Genomic DNA, 25,173 nt, shown 5'->3' with positions numbered 1-25,173 from the left:
TGACCTTTATTGAAAGGTCACAGAAACAAGATTTGCACACACAAACAGCATTCACATGCTGTCTAAGCTACTACTTATGTGCGTTAACCTCTCCTAGAGTGGAAACAGTATCATGAAAAAGGGTTTCCCATACTTCAGTGAAGCAAGCAGAAAAGCTATTTGACACATTAACCTGATGGGCACTAGGGAAATTTTCATTTGTTGGAAACAGGTATCAGGAACAGGTGAATATGAATAAATTTAAATTTTGTTTTGACTGACCAAATAGTATCCTGTATCATCGCACAATGGTAAACAATGGTTTAGTTGTGCTCAGAGCATCAGTGTTTCAAATTTTAATTGCCTTAGCGTGGACAAGACTAGTAACTCTATCTTTCTAAAAACAGCCTCCTTTCCTCCTGCGTCAACTCCAGCACTAGATACAGTCATGGGACAATTTTGGCAAGCTGTGGGACCTGGATTCCAAGTGTTGGAATGTAATCTTTTTGTCTGAGCGCTGGTATCTTGATTGGCTTTCTAACAGAGAAGGAAAATATATAGCAACAGTCATGGGTCCAAAACATTCAATGGTCATGCTTCTATTTTTAAAGAGATGTAAAAACATCAGTTCGAAGCAATCACGAAAATGGACAAGGAAGCATTAAGACCCTTTGAAATCTGAGTACTTTTAGAGGTTTAGAATTGAGCCACGTGGGAAATGCTGATACTCCATCTTATTCTTGTTATTGATGATCCACAGACCTGAAAATATATCTAATACTTTCCCTTTTTTAAAGCTGATAAACTTTAAGATAAAAACCTTTATCAACTTAGAGCAATTTAGTCTGGAGGAAACAAGTAACATACTTTTTATAAAGTAATCATAGACTGAAAAACATTTCAAAACATTTGCAGAAGGAAATACTTAAAACTGAAAACAGTCCATGCTCTAAAGAGCATGTGAATAACGAGCAGTCATGCATGTAGGTTTGACCATTAGGCAGCAGTTTAACATCATAATTTCTAAGGGTTATTAGCATATATTAAAGAACTTCAGAATGATCAGTCATGACAATAGCAATGTAAAAGATGATGTTGTCCAGTATTATCAGAATACAATTTATCAGGCAGCAGCCAAGTGATTTTCTTCACTGATGGAACAGATAAGCCAGGTCAGATAGAGGAACAGAATCCCATTATCAGCGGTCAGGTTTACATTTCACTGCAAAAACTGAAAACTGAAAAAGCTGCTCTCACCTCTACAGGTGGTAGGAGGCTCTCCTACAGCAGTGTTGTCTAAACTGTGGCCTACATGCATCCTGTGGTTCTTGAGGGCCACTAATGAAACCAGTTGGTTATGACATGAAAATGAGCTTCACAGACCATGCTCTGCCATGCCAAGCAGCTGCCCCACATAGCCCAGAAGAAGTCTGTGCCCCAATTGCTTCCCATTACTTTCCCCAAAGCCTCAGACACAGCCCTGTCTAACTTGGGATCTGAGTATATTTTCTTGCTCAGAGGACTATTAAAGAAATCCCGATTTCAGACTGTAAGTAAGAGATCAGGTGGCTCTGCTTTACACTCCGAAATATTGAGGTCAATCTCATGGTTTTGGTAGGACAGACTCATAATTTTTGAATAATTTCGGTTGGCAGCAGCATGCATTGGGTTGTCTTAACTTGCAAGAGGGGGATCTGTTCTCAGCAAAGAGCAGATAGCAGGCAAGGATAGTGGGAGATGTGTCCGTCCTATCACTAAGGCATTTTTCTTTACCTCTCATGTCAACAGTTGCATAGGGGAAGGCCCTCTAATTCCTACAGTATGGTGAAGATTTCTGCATGTCCAGGAAGTTTCAAGGTGGATTCTGAAGCATGGTTTTATAACATTTCAGAAACATTGCATATGGTCTTAAGGTTGGAAATTGCTTGATCAGCAGGCACATTCTGAGTGTTCCCTACCTCCACACATGATTTAATTCAGAGTACAAAAAAAAAGTATAACTCAAGAAAACAGCATCAATTAAATGTTTAGAGTATTTAAATACTTCAGAATTATCCCCTCCCTAATCAATGCACTGTAAATATCAGAATCAATAAGGTATTACATAAAAAAAACAGAGGTTAGAAACCATCTTACATATTGGTAACTAAATACAGAGCCTTCTTTCATTCTCACTTCATAACGGTGTAGAGCAATTTCAGTCAATAAATTTATTTCAGAATTGGACCTCATCATAGAAGACTTTGAATTTTGTCTGTCTTTTTAAATCACTTCTCAGTAGAGTGGTTAGATCTTGTAGGGATGACTTAACTTGTTTTTTTTACCATTAAACATTCTAAATGCATACGCCATTATTTTTTAATTATTTTGCCCTAACTCTTAAATTGTTTTCAATATTTTTTCAAGAACTCCCCCTCCCCCCCGCAGAATTTAGGAATTAAGAATTTCATTTCTCAGTGGCTTCCTTTGAATAATTTTGTACTTTCAGTTATTGTCTTTGCACAAGATAGAAAACAATAAAAAAAAAAATACCAGTCTTCTCGTTCCTGCTATTTTTTCCCTCTGAAGTTAATGATGGTAAAGCTATGTCAATAGATGGGACTTTTAGTGCTTATATTGAAATGGAAACTACAAGACCTAATGGCTACAGCATTAAGAAACTAAAATGCATTATTGGAAGGATGGAATATATATGGTAAGAAAATAAAAGTATCCCTATTAACCATTTCAATGGCCAAGAAAAGTGCATAGACAGTATAAACAGGGTTTCCCCTATGGCATAGCCAAAAAGGAAATATCCTTTTCTGTATCATTCACTGGAAGTTGACTATTGCAAACTAAGATATTCAGATGGGTTGCTTAATATTGCATGGCAGGGAGTAACAGCATGTATTTACTCATTTAGCATGTTTCCTCTACTGGCCAGTAACAAAAAGCAAAAACTGCAGTTTACCTTTCCAACCTTGGCTGGGAACTGCAAAGTATGATTACAGCACTGGGGCTAACTTTGTCTAATTACCTGCTTTCAGTAACACATTCCCGGTGATACACACTGCAGCTCACCGGTAGTGACTGTTATGTCTGTCTGGAAACACACATACACACAGCAAAAGGCACAAGTCCAGAAAGCTGTGCACATTTGCTAGCTGCCTGTGGCCACTTATACCAGCTGTGGACTTATCTGGCACCTCTTGAAATGCATCTCTTCTCCAAAATGGTTCTGGGCTGGTTTAAACATCAGAAATGAATTAACCTGTTGGGATGCTCTCACCTATCCGTACAAATAGTCATAGCTGATCTTTCTGTCATATGCAGTGCTAACTGGCATATGAAGACACACTCTTCAAACAGTAATTTCTAAATTAGGGTCATCAGCCTGCATTTTCCCAGAGAGTGTCAAGCAACTGCTGTCATTGTCAGCGGAAAATATAAAAACTGAAGATTTTCATAGCCGATCATTGAGATGCTAGTTGTACAGCTTTCACTGAGGCCATACGTGCACACTGATTTTGCAGATTTGCAAAGAGATGAGACTACCCTATGTTAGTCACAGGACTCCTAAAAAGAACCAAAGCGAGAGATTTTGAGGGGAAGTATGATAAAAGTGACCGTTTTCTCTGTGTCTCATTTGTAACAAAAACATCTTTGCAGTAGATTTTCTTGCTAGATGCACTGTGACGGTGGTGGGAAATTTCAGGTTCTGTGAATTAAGAATGATTGGTACTGAGAATGTGGCTTGTGCATTTTCTTATGGAAAGCTACACACTGTATATCTTCCTCTACTACCTAGTTTTTGTATCACTCCAGCCACTGCAAGCATTTTTTCTGATGTATTAGTAATCATGTACTCCTCATTCTTGCAAAAGCCTTACCTGGTATCTTCAGCTTGATTGACAGAGATGCTGAGCACTCATAATTGCATTGGTCAATACTTTCACTCTGAACTTAATGCTATATAACATGAGGTGAACTGAAAAAAATAGGTCCTATATTTCAAACTAAGCATTCAAGGTACATAGATGCTTTTGATATTACTATGTGCGAGTCTTTGACTGTACATTCATAAAATAGGAACAACATCCTGTACCTGTCAATGAAATTTCTGAAAATAAAATCAATAATGTTTAAGAAATATGTATTTAGAATAAACACCACAGAAAAGCCTTTGTTAAAATTAATGCCTGTCATTGAAATAAAGTCTGCATCACATACAGTAAACAAGTCATAAGATAACATGAAAAATGTTATCATAACATAATATCAAAACATGAGATAACACTTGAAATATTTCAGGCAAAATGCAGAGCTGCTTCAATCTACCTTATTTTATCTGTTCGTAATTGCACCAGTCATAGGGAGAAAACAGTATGTGTTCATGGGTTGCAGACTGTCTCATAAAGAAATTAGGTTGGAATTAACGTTCCCCAATTCATATCTGACTGAAAGTTGTAAAATCTCATTTCCTATGCAATATTCTGGTTAGTGTAGCTGTGTTTTTGTATATACCTATCTGCACAGAAAGAAGACAAGAAAGACACAACATCCTCCTGAAATAAGAAAAAAAGAGAACGCTGTTTTGAAATAAAACCTCTGAATAAATTGCAGACGCTTTTCACTTGAGTGAACAGTATCATAATACACTTATGAACAGACACAAGACCAGCACAACCCAAGAAAACAGCAAAGCAAGTCACTGGTACTGACAAAAATGTAATGAAATACTGCTTGCCTCTCTGGACCACAGGGAATCAACAGTTTTAATAAATAACTATTTCAGCCATACCTCATTAACGATGGAAGGGGGGAAGCGGAAGAACAGCACCATCTGTACAATGAAGCTTTATTTTCCAGGCAGTAAAGCAATTGCTTGATGCCATTCTGAACTGCCATAAAATTACCCACAGTGATAGAACAAAGTGTTGGTTTTGCCCAATCTAAAAACTCTTTTAGAGGTTGTAAAGTACCAGGAATAACTGGTCTGAGAGCAGACGGATTAGCACAAACACAGTGAATTGTTTAATGCTTTCACTCCTTTTGTTAACTAGATTCTTTGACCTGAGCAACAAGACTTAACAAAAGACATCTATCCCATCCTTCCAAAGTCCTAGCACTACATGCTCTCACCAGTGATAACTGGCTAGCATTCACTCATGCACTAAGAAAGGCAACTTCAGGCATTGCCCTCTGAGGCTATGAGAAAAAGTTCCTTTAAAAGGCAGTAAGCATGGCTCTACTGACACCTGATTACTCTAGACTCATTTTTCTTTTCTTTCCAAACCTACAGAGTCTTTATTTTGGACTTAAACATGTAAAATGCATCCGCAATTCATGGAAATATCAGACATGGATGCACCATCATTTCCGTTAAGCCACAATGTGTTGGACATCATAAAATTTCAGCTCTTGAAAATATTAGGTGTATACATTGACTGCAATTTAAAGTCAGCTGGCTTACTTCTCTTCATATTAAAGCATGAAACACATGTAACTCACAACTCCTTTACTTTTACATTTCTCCTTCAGGAAAGTCATAGAATTAGCTGCTAAACAGATGTTACAAAAAATTCTTCAAACTTGAAAACAAACATCTTGCCAGACAAACACAGGAGAGAGTGAAAACATATTACATAAAAGTATTTTGTTTCTTTTTTTGCCTTTTTAGTGCATTTTATCTATCAATTCTTTTCAAACCATCATTCATTTTTAAATAACCTATGAAATTAACTTTATTAATTCAAAATTTATGAAAAAGTCTTTATATACATGGAATTTCCAATCTTTTCAGTGTCATTTAGTGTCATTTTTCTTTAGCAAATCTAAGTTTGTACCTTTTCATAAGTTGATGGAGTAGAAAGACAGACCCAATGCAAAGGTTCTCAGCAAATCTATATTACTCTAAGCATTTCTGATCAAATATTTTAAAATGATAGGAGCATCCTACCGGATCTTCTGTTTTGTGGTTATTCAGCAAATCAGATAGGAAATCATCATGAAGACTTTCTCTCCGAATCAGTGTAAATTCACGTAGAAAAACTGCTCCTTGGTTTTGGTTTCCACAAACCTAGAAGGAAAACATTAGATCAGGAAAAGCACTATTTGAATTCTGTCATTGATATAATCTCCAAATAACTCAAGCTGGAAGATTAGAATGTCCATTTATGATATTTTGTCTTAGAATACTAAACTAATTCTGACCTGTCAGCATTGCCATTAACGAAAACAAAGCCACATATTTAAAGAAAGTAATAACAATTAATGTCTACTGTTTACAGGAGATTCAGTCTATAAAATAACTTGCTACTTTGTTGCTCTTAACTATGGCCTATAAAGCAGTTAACTGTTAAATGGTGAAATTAATTAATATTTAAGAGTGTATTTTTAATTTTTGGGATAGATCATATTTGTCCAGCAGATCAATTGCACAACCTTAAGAATTTAGAGTAGAGCATTTCTAAGGGCTAGAAAAAATTTAGAGGTAAGTACTTTCGCTAGGATATTTCAATATGCATATGAGTTAAAAATCACACTTCAAGTTTAGCAAGGCATATAGGCTACTTGAGACAGTGGCTGTTTCTTCAATAAGTATCTAAGCCGTAGCCTATGAAAATGCCCAGGGTTCCAGTATGGCATTAGTATAGGTACTGATGATAATAAATCCACAATGTCTCCCCCTTACCCACGCACCTTTTTTTAGGTAGTCCAATATGAAGTTATCAGAATAGATCTTTTCAAGTACAAATTAAATTTTGAGTGATGGAAAACAGTGAAATTGCAGGGTTTTTCCTCTCCCTACCAATAGCAGATCTAGCTTTTCATTAACCTCACTACAAGGGATTCCACTACTATGTTATTAACAAAAATAGGGACTATATTATCATCTGGAAATCAGCACAGTTTTCAATTTTCAACACTTTGCAACATATTTTGAAGATGACTCAGTTTTGGAGTACGGTCTGTTTTAACAAAACAGGATAGAACCTAAAGAAGAATATTTTATATTTTAGTATTTAGAGACTATAGTATCAGTTAGCTAAGTGCAACAATCAAATACTTAATGTATGTGAGATACTGATTTATCATCCTATACTGCAGTATGTCAGATACTACCTAGTAATTCTGGGGTTTCTGGATATTATTTTCATTGTTTCTCCATCTGTAGGACAAAATCCTGTAATCAGGAATGATAAATAGGTTATTTCTGCATGTATTTAAGATAAGCATATCTTCAGCACTGTATTACTAAAATTATCATCTTAAGAAGAAAGTCCATGCTCTGATGCTTTTATTGTGACCATTTCTTGAACTCAACATCTGCAATGCCAGATGCCATAGTTATCCCAGTTCTACTTATCCTAGCTAAGAATTTCAGAGAAAGAGAAGGTCTGGGAGCACTACAAATATGATGTGTAGTGTCCAGGGGGAGGATGAAGTATAGATTTGCCACTCCCTACTACTGAGTTGGTATTGCCATTTGGGAGGAGGCAGTACTCCCTGCCAGCTGGGAAGTGAGATCAGAGCTGTTGCAAAACTAATGCAGCTATAACGGGGTGACTAGAAGGAGATGAGCTAATAAAAATAAAGTGGGGGTTGTGCACATCTTAATATGAAATGGGTAAATGGTAAGAACTAGGAGTCCCTGAATTCAAATTACATGTCTATGACAATTAGTAGAGTAGATTATCCCTTTGGCATAAGCCTTCTGTCTGTAGTAGTAAAACACACGTTAGGTTAGCACCTAACCTTTTTGGTTGTTTTGAGTTCTTCTGCTGCAAATTTAAAATTAAAAAAAAAAAAGATTTCTTTCTATAAAAAGAACAGAGCTTTACAAGTTCAGGGTTTTAAAATTTCCACAGACTCACATCTTGAGGCTAAGGTTGAGCGATACACCCACTGATACTGCTTGTATGTTACTGAGTCATGGCAATGAATAATCCTCTCGGGGTATCAGAGGAAGAAATATCCATGTGATCAAAAGAGTAAGAAGCCCTGCCACCAGGTTTTTCATAACCAGAATTATTATTTTCATAACCAGACAAACTATTATTTTACAACTAAAGAATGTCCCCAAAATAGCTTATCTTTCATTTCATCCCAGGAGCACCAAATGGTGCTCAGCAATAAGTTATTTCCAGAAAGAATAGTCTCACTTTATTTTTAAGTAGCAGTCTCTACTTGTGATTTAAGCATGTAAGATAAGCACATAAGCAAATGTAACAGTAAAATTATGTGTAATTGAAGTTTCTCACAATGTTGTGCTTCTAATTTCAGAAATCAGAATAGAAACAATGTAAAAAAGCTACTTCTTCACAAATGATATAGCTTACTAGTTTGGTTATTTTGTCCCTACACAAATATATTCAGATCCTGCAAAAACTTTTCCTTCTAAAAGCAGTGAGCTTCTAGATTTTACAGTTTCTAGCTGGTTTTGAAAAGGGAATCAAACATACTCGAGTGCTGCATTATCTACCTAAGTTTACCAATAGTTCAAATAAAGGCTTTGTAAAGAATGAAGTATTAATAATACCAATAAAATATTGTTAACCTTTAAAGCTAACCTTTTTTACCCTATCAGTATTAATGCTTTTGTTGCTGTCACTTACATGGGAAGGAAATGGATGCCAGAAGCGCTACGTAGGAAGAATAGACAGATAAGAGAGGCAGAAAAAAGGCTTTTGGAAATATATGATGAAGAAGGAAGAAGAGAAATTAAAAAAAAAAAATAAAAAAAAAAATAAAGAAGAAGCAGTAATAAAAGCATGAATTTATATTTTTACTGGGCAAACCTGAATGTTAAAGTCTTGAACAAGGGAGAGAACTGAAAAGCATGCAGTCATACAAAAAAAAGTTTATTCTCCTCTTAATTTATAATATATGCTTTCCTGCTTTGACCAGAAGTTCCTCCTGGGCGCACTGTATAATTGTAATTTATATATCGACTAATTAACCTTAACCTTAGTACAGTGTGGTCCTCCTTAGTGAGAGCTGAACTGTTTAAGAGTGTCAGCAAATTGGATTAACAGACAAAAAGATGGTTTCCTATTCTTCAAGTTTCCTTAAGCTCTTAGCTGTATATATCACAATCTCATTTTCTCAGGAAGCCTGTTTTCACTGTAACACAGGCACAACATCTCTTTCCCTCAGTTTATGAACAGGTGAGTTTAGAAAACAGTCTCCTATATAAAGGCAACTGAACCCTTCTTAAGCATTGAGCAAACAACGCACAGAAACAGTTGCCTGGCACATATCTGACCCTTGGCTGACCGACGACAGTATTTGCAGCAAACTGTGGCTTTTCAAGAACCCGTAAACCCTGGAAATGAGGTTCCACTAACGCATACATGAAGATCAACAACATAGCACCATAGTTTTCTCAGCACAAGAAAGGTATCTGGGCATTCAGATCCCAAACAACATTACAGTTGAGACTTTGCTAAGATTGATGAGAGATCTGCAAAAATTTAAGCAAGATATTTTTTCTCTTTTTAGCTCAATTCCTATCTCTCTTAGATCAGGGTAAAGAATGCGTTGTTTCATCAGATCCAGTGGTGTAAGTCTAGGGGGACTTTGTGGAGTCAAGGAAAACAAATATAGAATAAAAAAATAAAAGACGTAACGCAAACCAGAAGGTGGAACAATGCATCCCAACAAACAGAGGGAAAGTTTTTTTGCACTGGAGTACTGTTCCTCTGTAGAAGCAACCTCATTAATTTTACTGTATAAAATTAAAGCTACTAATAGTTCTTTGGTCAGTAAGGTGTAAGTAGTGACACTCTGTTAATTTAACAGATACAAGCATAATAATATAGCCCAGGAATCTGGTACAACCAGTTGTGGTATCTTCAATAGCATCTTTCTCAGCACAGAGTCCAAGGGATTCCAAAGGATCCCACTCACAGGGCAAAAATATCAAATGTGGCCTCTAATATTTAATTTATAAGGATTTGCACACATTCCAGAAGTAGTTTCAAGGCGACAGTCACTCAGCCAAAGCTTATTTTATTTTGGATATTCAAAGCCCAAATCACACAGGAAACCTATCAAAACTTGAGGCAAAAAATACACAGTGTCTTATAAAAAAATGGTTCTTCTGACAAAATTACTTAACAAATCGAGTTCTTTAAGCCTTCTGTTTTTTTTTCTGAGAGGCCTACAATGCCTCAACAGTGGTAAAAAGGATTATTTTTCTTTATTAGTAGTAGTAGGTATAAGTCTAATCTTTTTTTATAACAGAAACAAATCAAAACATGAAGCACATGACAGACAATAATGCATTAAATACCAGAAAGGTAGCAATGATATTTATATGGAGGGATGAAGAACGCAGGCTTCTAAGTAGCCAACTGGTTGTGCAATACCTCTTTTGGTTTAAACTCTACTCTAAATAGTATAGAAACTTGTGCATATATTTCAACAGTGAATTACTCTCAGTAAAAGCTAACATTCTAATTTAGTGCCTGCACACTTCGAAGTGAAACAGTGCCACGCTCTTTTATACGAGTGTTAAGTGAGAGCTTTACTGCATCTCTGGACTCAGCATGACAAAATTACTTAAGAAAGAAGCTGCTAGCTGCTAAATGCACTTGATTAGTACCACTGCTTCCTCAAGCAAATGTTTAGTGAAATCTCAGAGAGAATTCTGAAATAAGAAAATTATTATTGTTGCATTTAATCTTATCACTTTTTGTGCTACCATTTTGATCCCAACTTTCTTTTTTGTTATTCTCCAAAATGGAATTAGGATGGGTAGAGAGGGGTACAAGCCCAGTCCCAGGACCCAGCTGTGGAAGCGATTAAGGTCTGGTCCTTAATCTGAATTTGAAAAGCTGTTTTATCTTTGTCAAGATCCATGCAAAAACTGAAAACATGAAATTATTTTATAGCCTGATTCTGCTGCTGCTAATCATTCTTAACACTTCTCATTCCTGCATGAAGAGCCAGAAAGCTACAAATAGTTTTAGAACCTATCCTTTATGTTTTCTTCTGGGAATTTTTTGGGCCTGAGCAATCTACTTTTCTCAGAGGAATATATGCAAAAGGAGATACTAATCAGTCTCCAAATGCTACGTTTCTATATTACACATCACATATTATTACACTGCTCATTTAGAAACACTCAGAATTTTCCAGACTGATTTTCTAAGTCCCCACAGGGAAAAATGTAAGCCCAGGTAACCAGACAGGCTTTGTCATTGCCTTTGTAATAGGTTTGATAATTTGAAGCCTTTATTGTCATTCAATGCTTAAGCAAAGCTTAAAGCTTTTGCTTTAAGTATCCATGTTTATTGTGAATTGAGAGATAAGTTAGAGCCCAAAACATAAAATCTGACGTTTAGGCACAAGTCAAGGTGCTCATCTAAGGCTAATAGCATCTCCAGCGTAGGCTTCCCTTTCTTTTTTAACACTAAGATCTTAAAGACTGAATTGGGGCTATGAAAATAACCATTCCTCCCATGTCTCCATGTGAGCTCATTCGTTCTACAGTGAAAATCTGGTTCTGTTGGGATTAGGTCAGGATAAATATTTTTCTTGCCAAAACACCAACCCAAAGCGCGTGCGCGCATGTGTGTGTGTGTGTGTGTATGTTATCAAACAAAATGTTCTGTTTCATTTCTGGGCCATTGTAACAAAACCAAAGGAAACTGACGGCTATTGTCATAAATATGCCACAAGTGATGAGGACTATGGTTAAGCACTGTATGACTCCAATGAAAAATACGCTCACGTGGGAGTAAATAATTTTCAGGTGAATGTCTTCATCACTGGTGTACTGGGCAGTCTCCTGCTGGAGTGGTGCCACCGTATAAAAAATATTTAACACCATAGGAGAAGACAGGAGAAAACGTAGCTGATGGTACACGTGACTCTCATGTAGTCACAGCAAGTAGCAAGACTAAAAGAAGGGAATCTGATTCCCAAGCAGCTCTCTGTGCTTTCCTTTCACCTTCATGCAATACATACCTAACCTCAGAAGTTCAGCATCTCTACAGGCAGAAGATACTTTTCCACTATCAGCTGACAGCAGATCGTTCCTACCTTTCCTGTTAGTCTGGTTTTGAAGGGGAGTTCTCTTTCTTCATTCAGAAATTTTTTGAAAATCACCTTTAGAGGACAGATTCCCAGCTTTCCTTGGCTTGAGTACTTAATTGACACCTCTTGCCCTACAGATCTTACATTTTATTGCTTTGATTCTCTGCTTGCTAAGTTTCTTATAAATGGAAGAAAGGGTTGTTGTACTCTAAAAATGAAGTCAGACCTAAACTGGCACTTCTCAGTGCTGCAATTTCTTCTTCTGACATTTAAAAATAAGAGCACATACCCTGGGAAACATAAATTATAATCTCCACCCACCCATAGCAAAGAAAATACTTTACCACTGTGGAAAACAGAATTTCTCTTGAGACCAGAGTATTAACAATATTCTCCTCTGATTCTGCTCTTTCTAACCTACGATGATATTATTGATTCTAAACTAACAGTCTGTCTCTCAGGAAACTAGCTACTGTTTGTAGTGGTTTTGTAGGTTTAGAATTTTTAAAGAGAAAAAGAGGTTCTGTTTGGCTTCTCTGAAGATACTCACAAAGTGCCTCAAAATACAAACCCAAATAGCAATTTATTTCCCAAGGGAATGTTTTATTCAATGGTGAAATGTTCCCACCAGAAATCTTTTTGCTGGTCTTGAAATATATTTAATCTTTTTTCTTTCTTCCCCTTCTTTCCATAGAGACTGAATTCATGATTCTCTTAATGGTAATGCCCTGACTTCTTTTTAAAGTTCTGTGAAGGAAATGTGGCTTTGTGCTAATTATTTTCAGTTCTTAAACAGCCACAATAGAGGAGTCTGGTTAATGTATTCATTGAAGGAATTATTTAAGCTCCATTTCAGTCTCTCATTATAAATGAACAAAAGAAACAAAAAGTGATTTGCACTCAAGAATTACAGCATGAAGTGTCCCTCAAACAAAACCACCAGCTACTAACATCTTGGGCAGACATTAGCAATGATGGGGATAAATTTGTAAAGCATGCACACGCCTACACTTGACCCACTATGTACCAACAAGAGAGAAAGCCAATATGGCCCCATTAAATGGAGTGGCAAAAATGCAGAATGTACAAAAACACACTAGGTCTCCTGCTGCCAAGCAACCTTGGCTGAAAAAAAAGAAAGAAAAGAAAAAAGTAAAAAACAGAAGAGCAGACTGTGGGAAAAAAAAAAAAGATGAAGTCACAAATCCTCTTGATTAGAACCTTCTTTCTAGCAGTATTCATCACAAAATGCACAGATGCAAGGAAGCTCCATAAGCAAGACCTTGGATTTCATATGAGAACATTACCTAGTTTATCATTTACTGATTCTCAGGTTAGGACATTTAAATTAGTATGGCTGTAGTCCTAAAACTTTTTACTGAAAAAAATCACTAACAAAAACTACTGTGGTTTGAGGGTATTGTGTCTGTATTCAAACCAGATTTCCTTTTCAAAACTTGCCAAACAAACACTGTTGTTCAAAATAAATGAAAGAAGACACATGGGTTGCTATATGACACACAATTAAAAGAAATCAAAACATGCAATCTGGAGAATTCATTTTCTACCACTTGTTTCACTGGAATAAGGAATATTTTAATGTAGCTTGACTGTTATTTTTCAGAGATGAAACAAGGCCTTCTAATGTGCAAAATTAGTATGTGTTATGTGAGAAACTGGAGAAAGTAACAACTTCAGAAATGACTCTGCAAGCTTCAGAACGTATGTTTACCAATGCACCTCACCAATAACCTGCTATTAAAGGCCAGAATAGACAACAAACTCTGCCAAAGAGCAGGAACAGATAATTATCTGATAGTAGCAAGATCAGTCATTTTCAGATGTTATCTAATCAGGAGTAGCTGATTTCCTTTCAGCATGAATGAAAGCAGAAAACAAGATTTATTATTATATTGCATCATACATTATAATTAGCTGTGTCACATTTTATTCCACTTTGTATTTTTGTACATGCTAGAAAAAGTACCACTAATACAACTTTAAGGAAATAACAAACCGAAGATGCACACACAAGAATAAATAAATTAAGTAACCTAATCTAGAGACCACAGCATTTACAGCTATTAGTTTTTCTGTTTTCTTCTTCTCTGAATTCCATTACATGGTTTTTATTTCAGCTGAGCTACACAATCCTCTCAAAAATGACTGAAATTTCCTTCTACCTCAAATTATATTTCTCTTTCATTTCTTCTTCTGCCTGTGCAGTCCAACTCCTCTTCTATGATGTAAAGGACTTCAGAGAAAAATCTATCCAGAATATTGAACTCTGTGGAAAATTCTTTTAATTGACATTATGGACTTTGACTCATACCCTAAATGCACCTTCACAGAGTTCAGTTACTGGCCGTGGAATCTCCAGATTATTCTACAGTACTTCTATCATATTAATACAAAAAAGGAAAATATCACAACAGTCTCTCCAGTGTGGGGATCTTCAGGCAAATAATAGTTTGTTCTTTACAGTCTTGACATATTGTTGGGCATCCAAATACCTCACTGCTTTACTATGGATCAGAATTTCAAGAATAGCCTAGCAGATTGCTGATGGAAATTAATTACATTTTATTATTTTCTACTTAGCAAATCACACAGTGTTTATAGCAACCTACATACTTGGGTACATCTGAAGACAGTGACATTAGAAAACAGTAGTAACAGTGACAGACAGTGGCATTAGAAAACAGTAGTAACTTTTGAGTTTTTGACTGCAATTCAATCAGGTATGTTTCAATTACCTCACCTATAAGTAATCAAGCATTAAAAATTCTATTCAGTCCAGGTGAACATGGGGTGTTTTTTTGGATGGATAGCTAACATGTTTACATCAGTACATTGATTAGCTCTGTATTATGTGAGGAGCTTCAGAAGCTTTTGTGACAGTTTGCACAGTGCTGAAATAATTGCCAGGATTTTCTCATAGTTTTGAAACATTAAAATATCCGATAAGAAAAGTTCTTGAATGAGTAACTTCATAGCATGAGACATTTTGTATAAAATTTCCCAGTGTGATTGTCCTTGCGTTAGAAGACTTGACCTATAGACTATGGGTAATCTTTTTCTTCACATCGGATTTTATGTTCAAGATACATTTGATGACATGTTTAATGCTTCCTGCCAATGGTAAGACTGGTTTTAATAAGTGTAGAGTCCTTTGAATTCTGAACAGTATGTGGATGTAGCGGTTGGGCTTTTTTCCCCTGTAAAAAAAGTGCTTTATCTTTATGGGGTGGAAGTTTCCCTTTTTATCTCTCCATATTTGGTATACCAAAATTCTGCCACATATGTTATCAATGAAGTCAGTTGGTTCAGACTCTTGCAATCAAAATTTCTAACTCCTCTTAGATCTTTATGCACTAAATAAGGAGCTGAATGGTTTCTGGAGATGATGATAGCAGGGCTGGATATTTGACACATACTAGTAAGTAACAGACCAGATACTCAGCTGGAGTAAATTAGCACAGCTTCATTTAAGCCACTGATTTGTACCAGCTGAAGAATTCTACCTGCTTTAACAAAAATACTTTTGTTTTTTAAATCACAGCAGAACTTTCTAATTATTCATTTGCCTTGCCATGTATCTTTCTGGCAGCGCTATTTAGCAAGTTATTTTGTCTTTAACTCACTTCCCACTCAGGTTCTACCAGCTTCCCTTCCAGAACACTACCAAGGTCCTGCAACCACCCCTAGTACAGGCAATACCACTGCATGAGCACAGAAGTATCCCATTCACACTACTTTGAACTGCTACAGTGGGCCATAAGAGGATTTCCTAGGAGACCAACCATATACCTTGTGTAGTAGCGTTACTAGAAGCTTATTTTGTTTCCTTTTAGATGCACATCCTAGTCTTACAAGACAGCGTTTCAAAGCATCTTCAGAGATGCACAGCCTATAAAGCCAGAGGACACAGCTATTGTGAAACTACACAATTTCACTTAAAGCATTAAGCCATCAATGTAGTCTATATTACTCATTAATAAATTTTGGATGAAGTAAAATACATTTTCCACAAAAAGCATCATCTCAAAATGTACCTCATCACTTGGTGATTAGTAAGCAGGAAATAATATCCTGTTCTAAAATAAGCATATTGTATGAGAGAGAGTCATTATACCTCTCTTCTCTCCTAAAATGCTTTTCATTCCCATTCTTTGTATCTCTCTGCTCAAAATGTTGTATTGCTTAACTTAAAAATAATCGTGGTACACCTGAGTGAAAAAAATACCAGCTATGGAAAATATAACATCCAGCAGCTACTCAGAACTGCCAGGAGATTCCTGCTTGTATTTAAGGTTGAGACACAGACATTCAGCAGCTGAGAGAGTCTGAACAGAGGCAGACAGACCAGAGAACCAAAGGGACTCGCAGGAAGCTCAAACGCCTGCCATACAGCTGCTCTGTAAGCCTGCTCGACTTCAAGGAGTTTGAAACTGATTCTTTCCTGAGACTCAGCCTGCGTTTATTGGCATTGCTGTGGCACCCATGTAAACCAGGAAGCTTCTCTTTTCTGTTCAAGGCTTGATTCGTATTCTGGAGTAAAATATCTTGACCTTGGATTCTAAAAGCTATTTTTCACTTTCAATTCTTTCCATTTCTCACAATCCAGAGTAAAGTGCAGCACTCCTTTGCAGGCACTAACTTTAAATGTAACAAAGGATGCACAGGAACTTCCAGATTAAAAAAAGACAATCCGAAATCGAGATGCAAAGACTCCCACAACTGATCCAAACCTCTTGACAGCTTTCAATAGCAGTCATCAGTACTTCACTTTTGGCTGCTTTAGAGAAACCACCTAGCTAATAAGTTAATTCTGGATTTTCCTCTAGTTTAACAGAATATCCCAATAGTGTGCAAGTAACCGAGCATCTTGTCAGATCTAGTGTCTTGTATCATCTCTACATGTGGGTTTACCCCACATGTAGAACACCTCTGCCCCAAGTTCCAAGCTGCCCAGAAGCTGTAGAACTCAAACAGCATGACATTGTGATCATGCCCGCCATATGTAATTGAGCTGTGAAACTCATTAGCATAAGATGTGGTTGAAATGGCAGGATTCAAACAGACTTAGACAGGCAAATTTGCATGAAGAGCATGCAGATTTACCACATTAAATGAAAACATATATCAGGATGTGTAGTATCTTTTATGATTCAGGGAACAAAACAATCAGTGATGCCTGTATGTTCTCTTTACAAAAGATAGACTATTCTACATCTGCTCATTGTGTCTATTTGTTTCACTGAAACCACTAATTTATCAAGCTGGATAGGTATCACAGGACCAGATGAACACAAGTCTGATTCATGAAGTCAGTTGTAGCATACTACAAAACAAGCTTTGACCATGTCTGATATTCCTGTTGCAATAAATTTTAATTATATACTTTTCTAAATTAGGACTTAATTTCTCATTAGTCTATTGACTGGACCTTGCTTCACATAAAAGTGAGATGCATCCTAGACAGAAACTGCCTCATCACTCCATAGACCATCTGGTATATAGTCAAGAAGTTCTGAACTTCAAGCAAAATTTTTCTTTGTTTTTAATCAGTAAATATTATGGTTAAATTAACAAAACAAGGGAACAGAACCTACAGAACCTAAACAGATTTTTTTTAGAAATAAAAATTTATATAGATTATCTTTTTCCTCATTCCTGGTTTAAAATGGCTTTCTTTAAGAATGCAACAAACTAGCCAAGATCATGAAGGTCTGGAAGTCCCCATCACTAACCATCAGTTGAAAAGACCATGAAGTTAAAAGCACATATATTTCAGGTATGAATTCTTTATAACAGATTTTTTTCTCCTCTGAGGTTTTATTTCATGCTGTTTTTCAAATTCCCTAAATAAATACTTTCCTTATGTAAATCTTAGTGTATGAATTCAACCATTACAAAGTAGGAAAATGCTTTTCTAGAAAATGCCAGCATAAATTTTATTACCATATTCTCACCAAATGGCCTCCATGACAAAATATATATAATTAAAGCATTGTGACTTTGACCAAAATTGGCTTCTTCACTCCCTATGCCTGCGATCAGTATTTTTTAAAGAATATCCTTCTATATCTTCACTCAATGAAAAAGCAAAAGTAAGGAGAAGGAGAGGAGGGAAAATTGGCTGTTGCTTTCCCCAACACTTTTTTTCCTTAAAGTAATGCTAATGCTAATAAACTAATAAAGGTAATGCTAATAAAATAATATACCTAGCAAGTTAATTCTTTTCCACATTCATACTCAGCTGTACACTGCCTTAAAATAGCTGTCACTGTTCTTAAATGTAGATACATATCAACATTCAGTGCCCATTTGTAACAGAATATCTGACAACAAACAGTATAAACAACATGACATTGCTTCCTGCCCGGAAGCCCAGAATTAGGATATTTTAAGGAATGAAGAAAAGGTTCTCTCTCTCCCAAATCTTCAACTGGGTGCATCAAGCCACAGAACATTCACAGATAAGGTTGTAAAGAAAAATTACATGCAGAGTTTCATAGCAGAAGCTCCCATGATGAGAAGAACAAAACTTTCTTAAAGTGTCACTTGTCTTAAACCATTAGATTCTGGAGAGGAGAAAACTGAGGATCTTATCAATGTGTATAAATATCCAAGGGGAGGGTATAAAAAGGATGGGGCCAGACTCTTCTCAGTGGTGCCCAGTGATATGATGAGAAGCAACAGGCACAAACTGAAACACAGGAAGGTCCATCTGAATATGAGGAAAAACTTCTTTACTGTGAGGGTGACAGAGCACTGGAACAGGTTGCCCAGAGAGGCTGTGAAGTCTCCATCCTTGGCAATACTCAACAGCCATCTGGACAGGGCCCTGTGCAACGTGCTCTAGGTGTCCCTGCTTGAGCAGGGAGATTGGACTAGATGATCTCCAGAGGTCCCTTCCTACCTCAACCCTTCTGTGATTCTGTGTTTATGTGAACATGGCCATGCCATCATGATCCTGGAAGACAGCAACGAGCTACAGCATCCAAGAAACAACCTAGGAATCTGGTTTTTGTTAACAGTAAGACTGTTCAAAACTAACTTCAGAGTCTGTTCACAGACTGCAATATGAGTTATCACCTGCCCTGATACCTTTAGTAGCAAAGGGAATCCTCTAAGATGATCTTATTTTTTCCTACAGGGTCTATGATTCTTCTCACATCTCAAGAATGGAAACAGGACCATGTTTTCTGGCTCCCACAAGACAAAGTTTTTTATGCTCTCTTCATAATCTTCAAGTCTAGGGAGAAAACTAAAACAGTCACCCTGAATGCAGCACTCAGAAAACTGAAATGATTCCAAAAGAACTTTAGAAATTCAGTCTACTGTAATCATCACATTCACAGGCACATCTCAATAGAGGACTTTAAATTTCATGTATGTAATACCTGAGACAAGGAAGTTTTGTGCTACCACATCTACATTATTCAAAAAGGGAACTAACATTGTAAAGCCTCTCCAAAATTTCCTAAGACCTAATATATTCCAAACCTTAGAACAGAGAATTGAGATACTAAGCAACATAGCTGCCAAAGCAATTTGACTACATCCTTAGCCTGACTGATGCCACTATCATCCATCTCCTTGGCGCTCTGATAACCCACAGCAGCAAGAAAAAGCAGGAAAAATGAACTCTCATACAGTGATAGTGGAAATGATGGATGAGAAGATGTGGCATAAGTGATTCTCACAGGAGACAAGAAACTTAGTCTTTTTCTGCTCTCATAATCCATAGCTTTTGAAGCAGATCAGAATTCAAAAATTTAATAAATTAAAATGAAGCTAATGTGAGTATCTAAGAAATGACCTGTACCCTTCTGGAATTCTTTCAAATATACGAAAGATAAATAGAGTCGATGTATTTGGAAGAAGAACAGCATTTACTTTATGACAATGGTGCCATAGACACTATATAGACAGAATAAGAGAAAAGAGGGACATGAAGGCAGTAAGAGGAAGTAAACAGTTTCGTCAGACAGACTATATCATTATATGGACATTATATCTGAAAAAGACAAATGCACTGCAACACAGTGAATTAAACATAAAAGTGGATTTCAGTGGTAAAAAACAAATTAGAGGCAGTGATCATCACTAAATTTTGTTCACTATCTCGACCCTTGGAAAAAAATCCTTTAAAAATACAGTACACCATGCTGGTTTTCCCATTTGCTTAAATAATATGCACAACACTGCTTGTTTAAAAATGTATACTCTGCTGATTTCCCAGTTTGAAAACTTGTATTTTTATAAATGTTTATGGTTTCTTCTTTGTCAATAAACTTACATGGAACAAAACCATCTGCCATGAGATACACATAACTCCCTCCCACCCAAACTGCTGGTGTGCTCAAGACATAAATCTTATGCTAAAAATATCTTTAACTAGTATTTGCACAAATGATTATCATAAAAGCTGTAGATAAAGCACACTGTAGGCAGAGAATTTACAAGAGGCCACTAAGCTCGGAACTGCTCCCAGTTTTTTCTTATCTGCTCATTTTATAGAAGAACCCTTTTCTTCCTCTCAGTGAAATACAATCCAAAATTGCCTTTATATGAAAGTTACTGGCTAACACAAAAGGTTGATAAAACTTTCATTTTTACATTGTCTGTTCAAATGCAGTTGACTGGATGCACTGAGTGATAACAGCTGAGCAAATACTGAAAATATTCTCATTAAAATAAATTTTGCTAATTTGATTTGATGATACTCACAATCCTCTTTATTCTAACTCTGCTAGAAACCAGGGATTTATTGTTATTTAAAGTCTCACAAATTATTAAGAAAAGTCTTTCCCAAAATTTCCAGAGGCCACGTCTGAGCCTCTGATTTCTTCTTCTAATTAAGTTCAGTGTGGTTCCAAAAGTCTCTTTTAACCTCTAAATATAAACCAGTCAATCCTTTAATTCAGTCTTGTTCTTCAATACCTTATAAATCAATAAGTCAGGAGACAAAATCATAAAGCATAAGATTCTGCGGTGACACAGGGAATTATAAGGCAATTCAAAAGCTGGATGAGGTTTGTATAGCACATTCTGTGAACAGACCTATTTACAGATAATCTGAAAACAAGAGAGCTAAATAGATTTAGTAAATTATTGACAGCACAAAAATTTGCTTAGCAATAACAGTTTCTGAAAGCTGATCAATTGCTTTGGTTCAGTGCCTGAAGAACAGGGGTATAGTTCATAAAACTTAATTTCATATTTAGTTCACTGGCCAGTTAGTCTAGGATCTGAGTGGGAACAGAAATAGAGTAGTACTTCACCACATTACCGATGTGTGGCACTTCACTGAATCACAAATGGAAGGAGTTGCTTGAATGAGCATAACAGTATTAGGCCTCCTTATTTTCCATTTTTAACTATTATAAAATAAAGCAACCTTTTTGCTTATGGTTAGAATTACAAGCAGAATTATATCTTTTTTTCTAATACTAAGATGTGTAAGATCTGGTCTATCGCTTGAGTCAAAAGTGCTTTGACATTGCAAATTATAAGCAGCTTGAATTTGACAGTGAAACTTAATCAATATAAGCTTAAATAGAGAACGGTCATGAGAAGTTATTTAAAGCTTTCTATTCAACATATGGAAATATCTGCCCAATCGGAAAATCCAGACATGGTTTGGAAATCTAATTGTCCTGTAGATTTCTATTTCTTTTTTATTTCTATGTATTATTACCTTCCATCACTTCATTCCCACATACCACGTACTGGAAATTTTCTTCCTTTTCAAAGTTGTCCATACTGCAGATTGCACAACACAATGCACAACTTCTTGACATATTCTTCTGCCCCATTTAGGTATACGTTGTGTTAAAGATAGAAACTAACTGTTGTAAGAAAGCAGTGAATTGAAAAAATAGTCTTTTTTGACACGTTGAGTTATTTTGCACAGTCCTTTCTTAATATGAGGGGTGTGTGTGTGGGCAGGTATTCTGGTACAGCTTTAGCATAGGAGTACTGGCAACAAAAACTATATCTTAAAAATGGAACTTAAAATCAACTTGTAAAAAAAATGGGGCTGTGTACAATGCTGGGGACTGCACTGAATGGTTCAGGATATCCCTCTGAGTCTGTTTTCATATGTGGGAAAACTGATTCCACAGCAGGAAAAAAAAGTTGTTTATTTTGTGACACCGATTCTAGCACTTTTTCTTCTAAGGATAAATGTACCTCAGCATACATGACACATTTATTTGAAAGAAAACGGCAAAACAATCTGTTTCTTACTAGAGGCAAGGCCTTGCAATGACCTTGGTACAGCCCTGTTTTTTTCCTCTTAAACGGTAAGTTTTAATCACAGACACAAGCAGAAGTGACTTCAAATGTATAGCTTATTATCCATCACTTTCTTTTTATTATTAATTTTGAAGAACAGGAAAAAAATCAGAAAACCTTTTGGCAAACTTTAGAAAAGCATTATTTAAGGATAGCTGTCTAAAAAAATCTTGGTGTGCTTCAGGCATCTTATCTAGTATATGAATATGGTGAATATCTAGTATATGAATATCTAATATATGAATGGTACCTGCTTATAATCCCTAAAACGTGTTTCTCTGAAGTATTTTAATCTAAGCTATAGGAGGAATTTACAGAATATTATGAACCACAGACATCATCACTTAATTCATCTCAGATAATCATAAACCCACTCTACTTGACATATTTTCTCAGCTATTACACATTCTCAGCCATCTGTGAGTGCTCTTCCAGGATTTAGAAGAACTTAAGAGGGCTCTCTTCCTATAACTTTAATTTTACAAAATAGGAAATGTGACCACAGAGTATATTCATATCATTAAAATAATGGAAGAAACAGGTGTTTTCCAATAAGGGCTTGGTTCTCAGTTCCAGAGTTGTTTTATTTATTCATGTGACAGCAGGAAAAGTTTTAAAGACTGCTCAACTATTTGCTCAGTGTTCTGTTCTCAAGAACATGATCACTTAAGTTTTATTCAAATCAGTATTATCTATGCTAATGTAGCCCACATATAATTTACTCTTCATTGTGTGTGGGAAGGAGAGAGTCGGTTTTTTTGATGAACTTTTTAAGAGCTTGCAAATTGCTTTAGGAAAGTAAATGCATCCCTCCACCCACAAAAAGCTTCACATTCCTAAAATGCAAACCACAAATAGTTTTGAAGTTGCTCAGATATTTGGTTTCCTGTTTTTCCAATCACTTTCATTTCTTTCAGGAAAGAAAAGTGCTAACATTCCAGTAAGACAGACCAAATGCTCTTACAGCCTTTCCAGATCAAGAGGAAGAGGAAATACTAGCAGTCTCACTCTAAATTTTTAAGAAATTTCCAGCTAATTTTTTCAGATTCTGGTGGTTCAGAAAATATTTGGGATAAATGTGAGAAATCTTTAAGAGAGTTACTCAAATCAAATCTAGAGTCCAAATATTCCAAGATTATATACCTGTATAAATATAGTCAGACAGAGCTCACAGAACCAGGAGAACCTTGTAGAAGAGTCAAGTTCTCAGATAAAATACAGACAGAGGTTAAATCATTTTTATCTTTAGTACTATTTTAGTTTTCTTTTAAAAATATGCTTATTTAATTAACTCCTGTCTAAAACTGTTTAATATCATACAGAAAACTGCTATGAATATGGCTGAACAAATATACACTTAAGCTAATATTAACAAAAAAACTTATTTCAAGCTTCACTTTTTACTTGACTTTAAACCTATTTGAATTTCTACTAAAAAAAATCTAATATTGACCCCAAGATTTCTTTTCCCTACTTAATTGGCAAATATATTCTACAAAAATAAATAAAGTCATGGAAGCAGTCACTACTGGATAAAATGTATAAATACCCAATATGGCAGTCATTTTCAAAAGTAAAATAGATGGGCAGATGTTTGTGTGCTACACCAAGACAAAGAATACAGAATGCTAAGTACTTGCATCAGTTTTCTATGATGCAACATAGACACAATCACTACCAGTTGTCTTTCAAATAAGAACATGTCAAATTTGGTCCCTTTCAGTATCCTTTGAATTTTTAAAGCCTCTGTTTTTTCACAAAGCCATAAAAATCTATTTGTGGAACAGAAAATCTAAAAGTTGGATTAAAATCCTAAATGAAGTTTTGGTGAAGTAAAAGATCATCCATATAAAGTAATATAAGCAAAAGGATAGACTAGTAACTAAGATCAGGCTACCAACTATATGTAATTGTCCTGGCTGCCTAACAGCTATCCTGTGCCTTTCAAATCTGGTGAGTGCACTGATATTCAAAGCTTTAGAAAGACCCTGCATATGACTGAGAATCTTTTGCCCTGGAGAATGTCTTTGGTTCTGTAATAAGAGGTCACTACTTAAAGTTTACTGTGATTTGGGAGAAATGCTACTCAAAAGTGGTTTGATTGTTCTACAGCTTTTGTCTTACCATAATGGATAGTATTGTATTTGCAGAGAATTAACAAGTCATTTTTTCTGGTTTGATCATCTAACAGCAAGCCATGGTGTAGGATGATTTTTGTTTGAACCCTCAATTGATTTCTAATCCAAAAGTAAAAGCATATTCTAACTGACGGTAGCCTGACAGATCACGTTATAGGGACAGATCACATTATACGGACAGATCTGAAATCAGCAAGAGAGGGAGAGGAAGTGTTTGCTCACCACATTGCACGTCACTCCTTTTGGGAGCTGAAATATTAAACAAGGATCATAAGAAACAGAGGCATGCAGTCATCATTTAATAAGAACCAAAAGGATGTCATGCGAGAAGAATGGGAATTCATCTTCAGCACTTCCCTTCAAGCATTCTACGTGAAGAACGTTATCTTTTTAGGTAATATACTAACCAAGCAGCACAGAAGAAAAAAACCCAAACAAAAAAACACTGTTGCCAAAAGGACAACACAGTTCCAAAGCAACAGTGAGACACTTGTAGTAATTCATCCTCTCCTTTCCCTGAGTTTCTGCCATGGGGATCTCAAACACTGGGTCTCTGAGGAGGAAGAGATGCCAACTGAGCTCCTCTTGAGCAGCCCCTAGTCGTTAATTCACGAAGTGTCAATGAAAGGCCGACTGTTTGCCGCGTCCCTCCGGCTGGCTGGCTGCAGCAGTGGGTGGTGACTATGGGATGATGTAACCCAAAGTGGCCGTCAGCAGTAGG

The 25,173-nt window shown here is 36.1% G+C and overlaps 1 protein-coding gene across 1 annotated transcript in view; it reads right to left on the bottom strand.

The window, feature by feature from the left end:
• ADAMTSL1 (ADAMTS like 1) overlaps window positions 1-25,173 on the bottom strand; it is a 462,450-nt gene that overhangs the window by 337,977 nt on the left and 99,300 nt on the right. Inside the window, exon 2 of the mRNA XM_064502670.1 lies at window positions 5,921-6,040. Coding sequence (XP_064358740.1) covers window positions 5,921-6,040 — 120 coding nt within the window. The remainder of the gene's footprint in view (window positions 1-5,920; window positions 6,041-25,173) is intronic.

This window comes from Dromaius novaehollandiae, chromosome Z (assembly GCF_036370855.1).
Source record: "Dromaius novaehollandiae isolate bDroNov1 chromosome Z, bDroNov1.hap1, whole genome shotgun sequence".
NCBI classification, from domain to species: Eukaryota; Metazoa; Chordata; class Aves; order Casuariiformes; family Dromaiidae; genus Dromaius; species Dromaius novaehollandiae.
The sequence above is the reverse complement of the archived record's forward strand: the minus strand, read 5'-3'. Positions and strand labels throughout refer to the sequence as shown.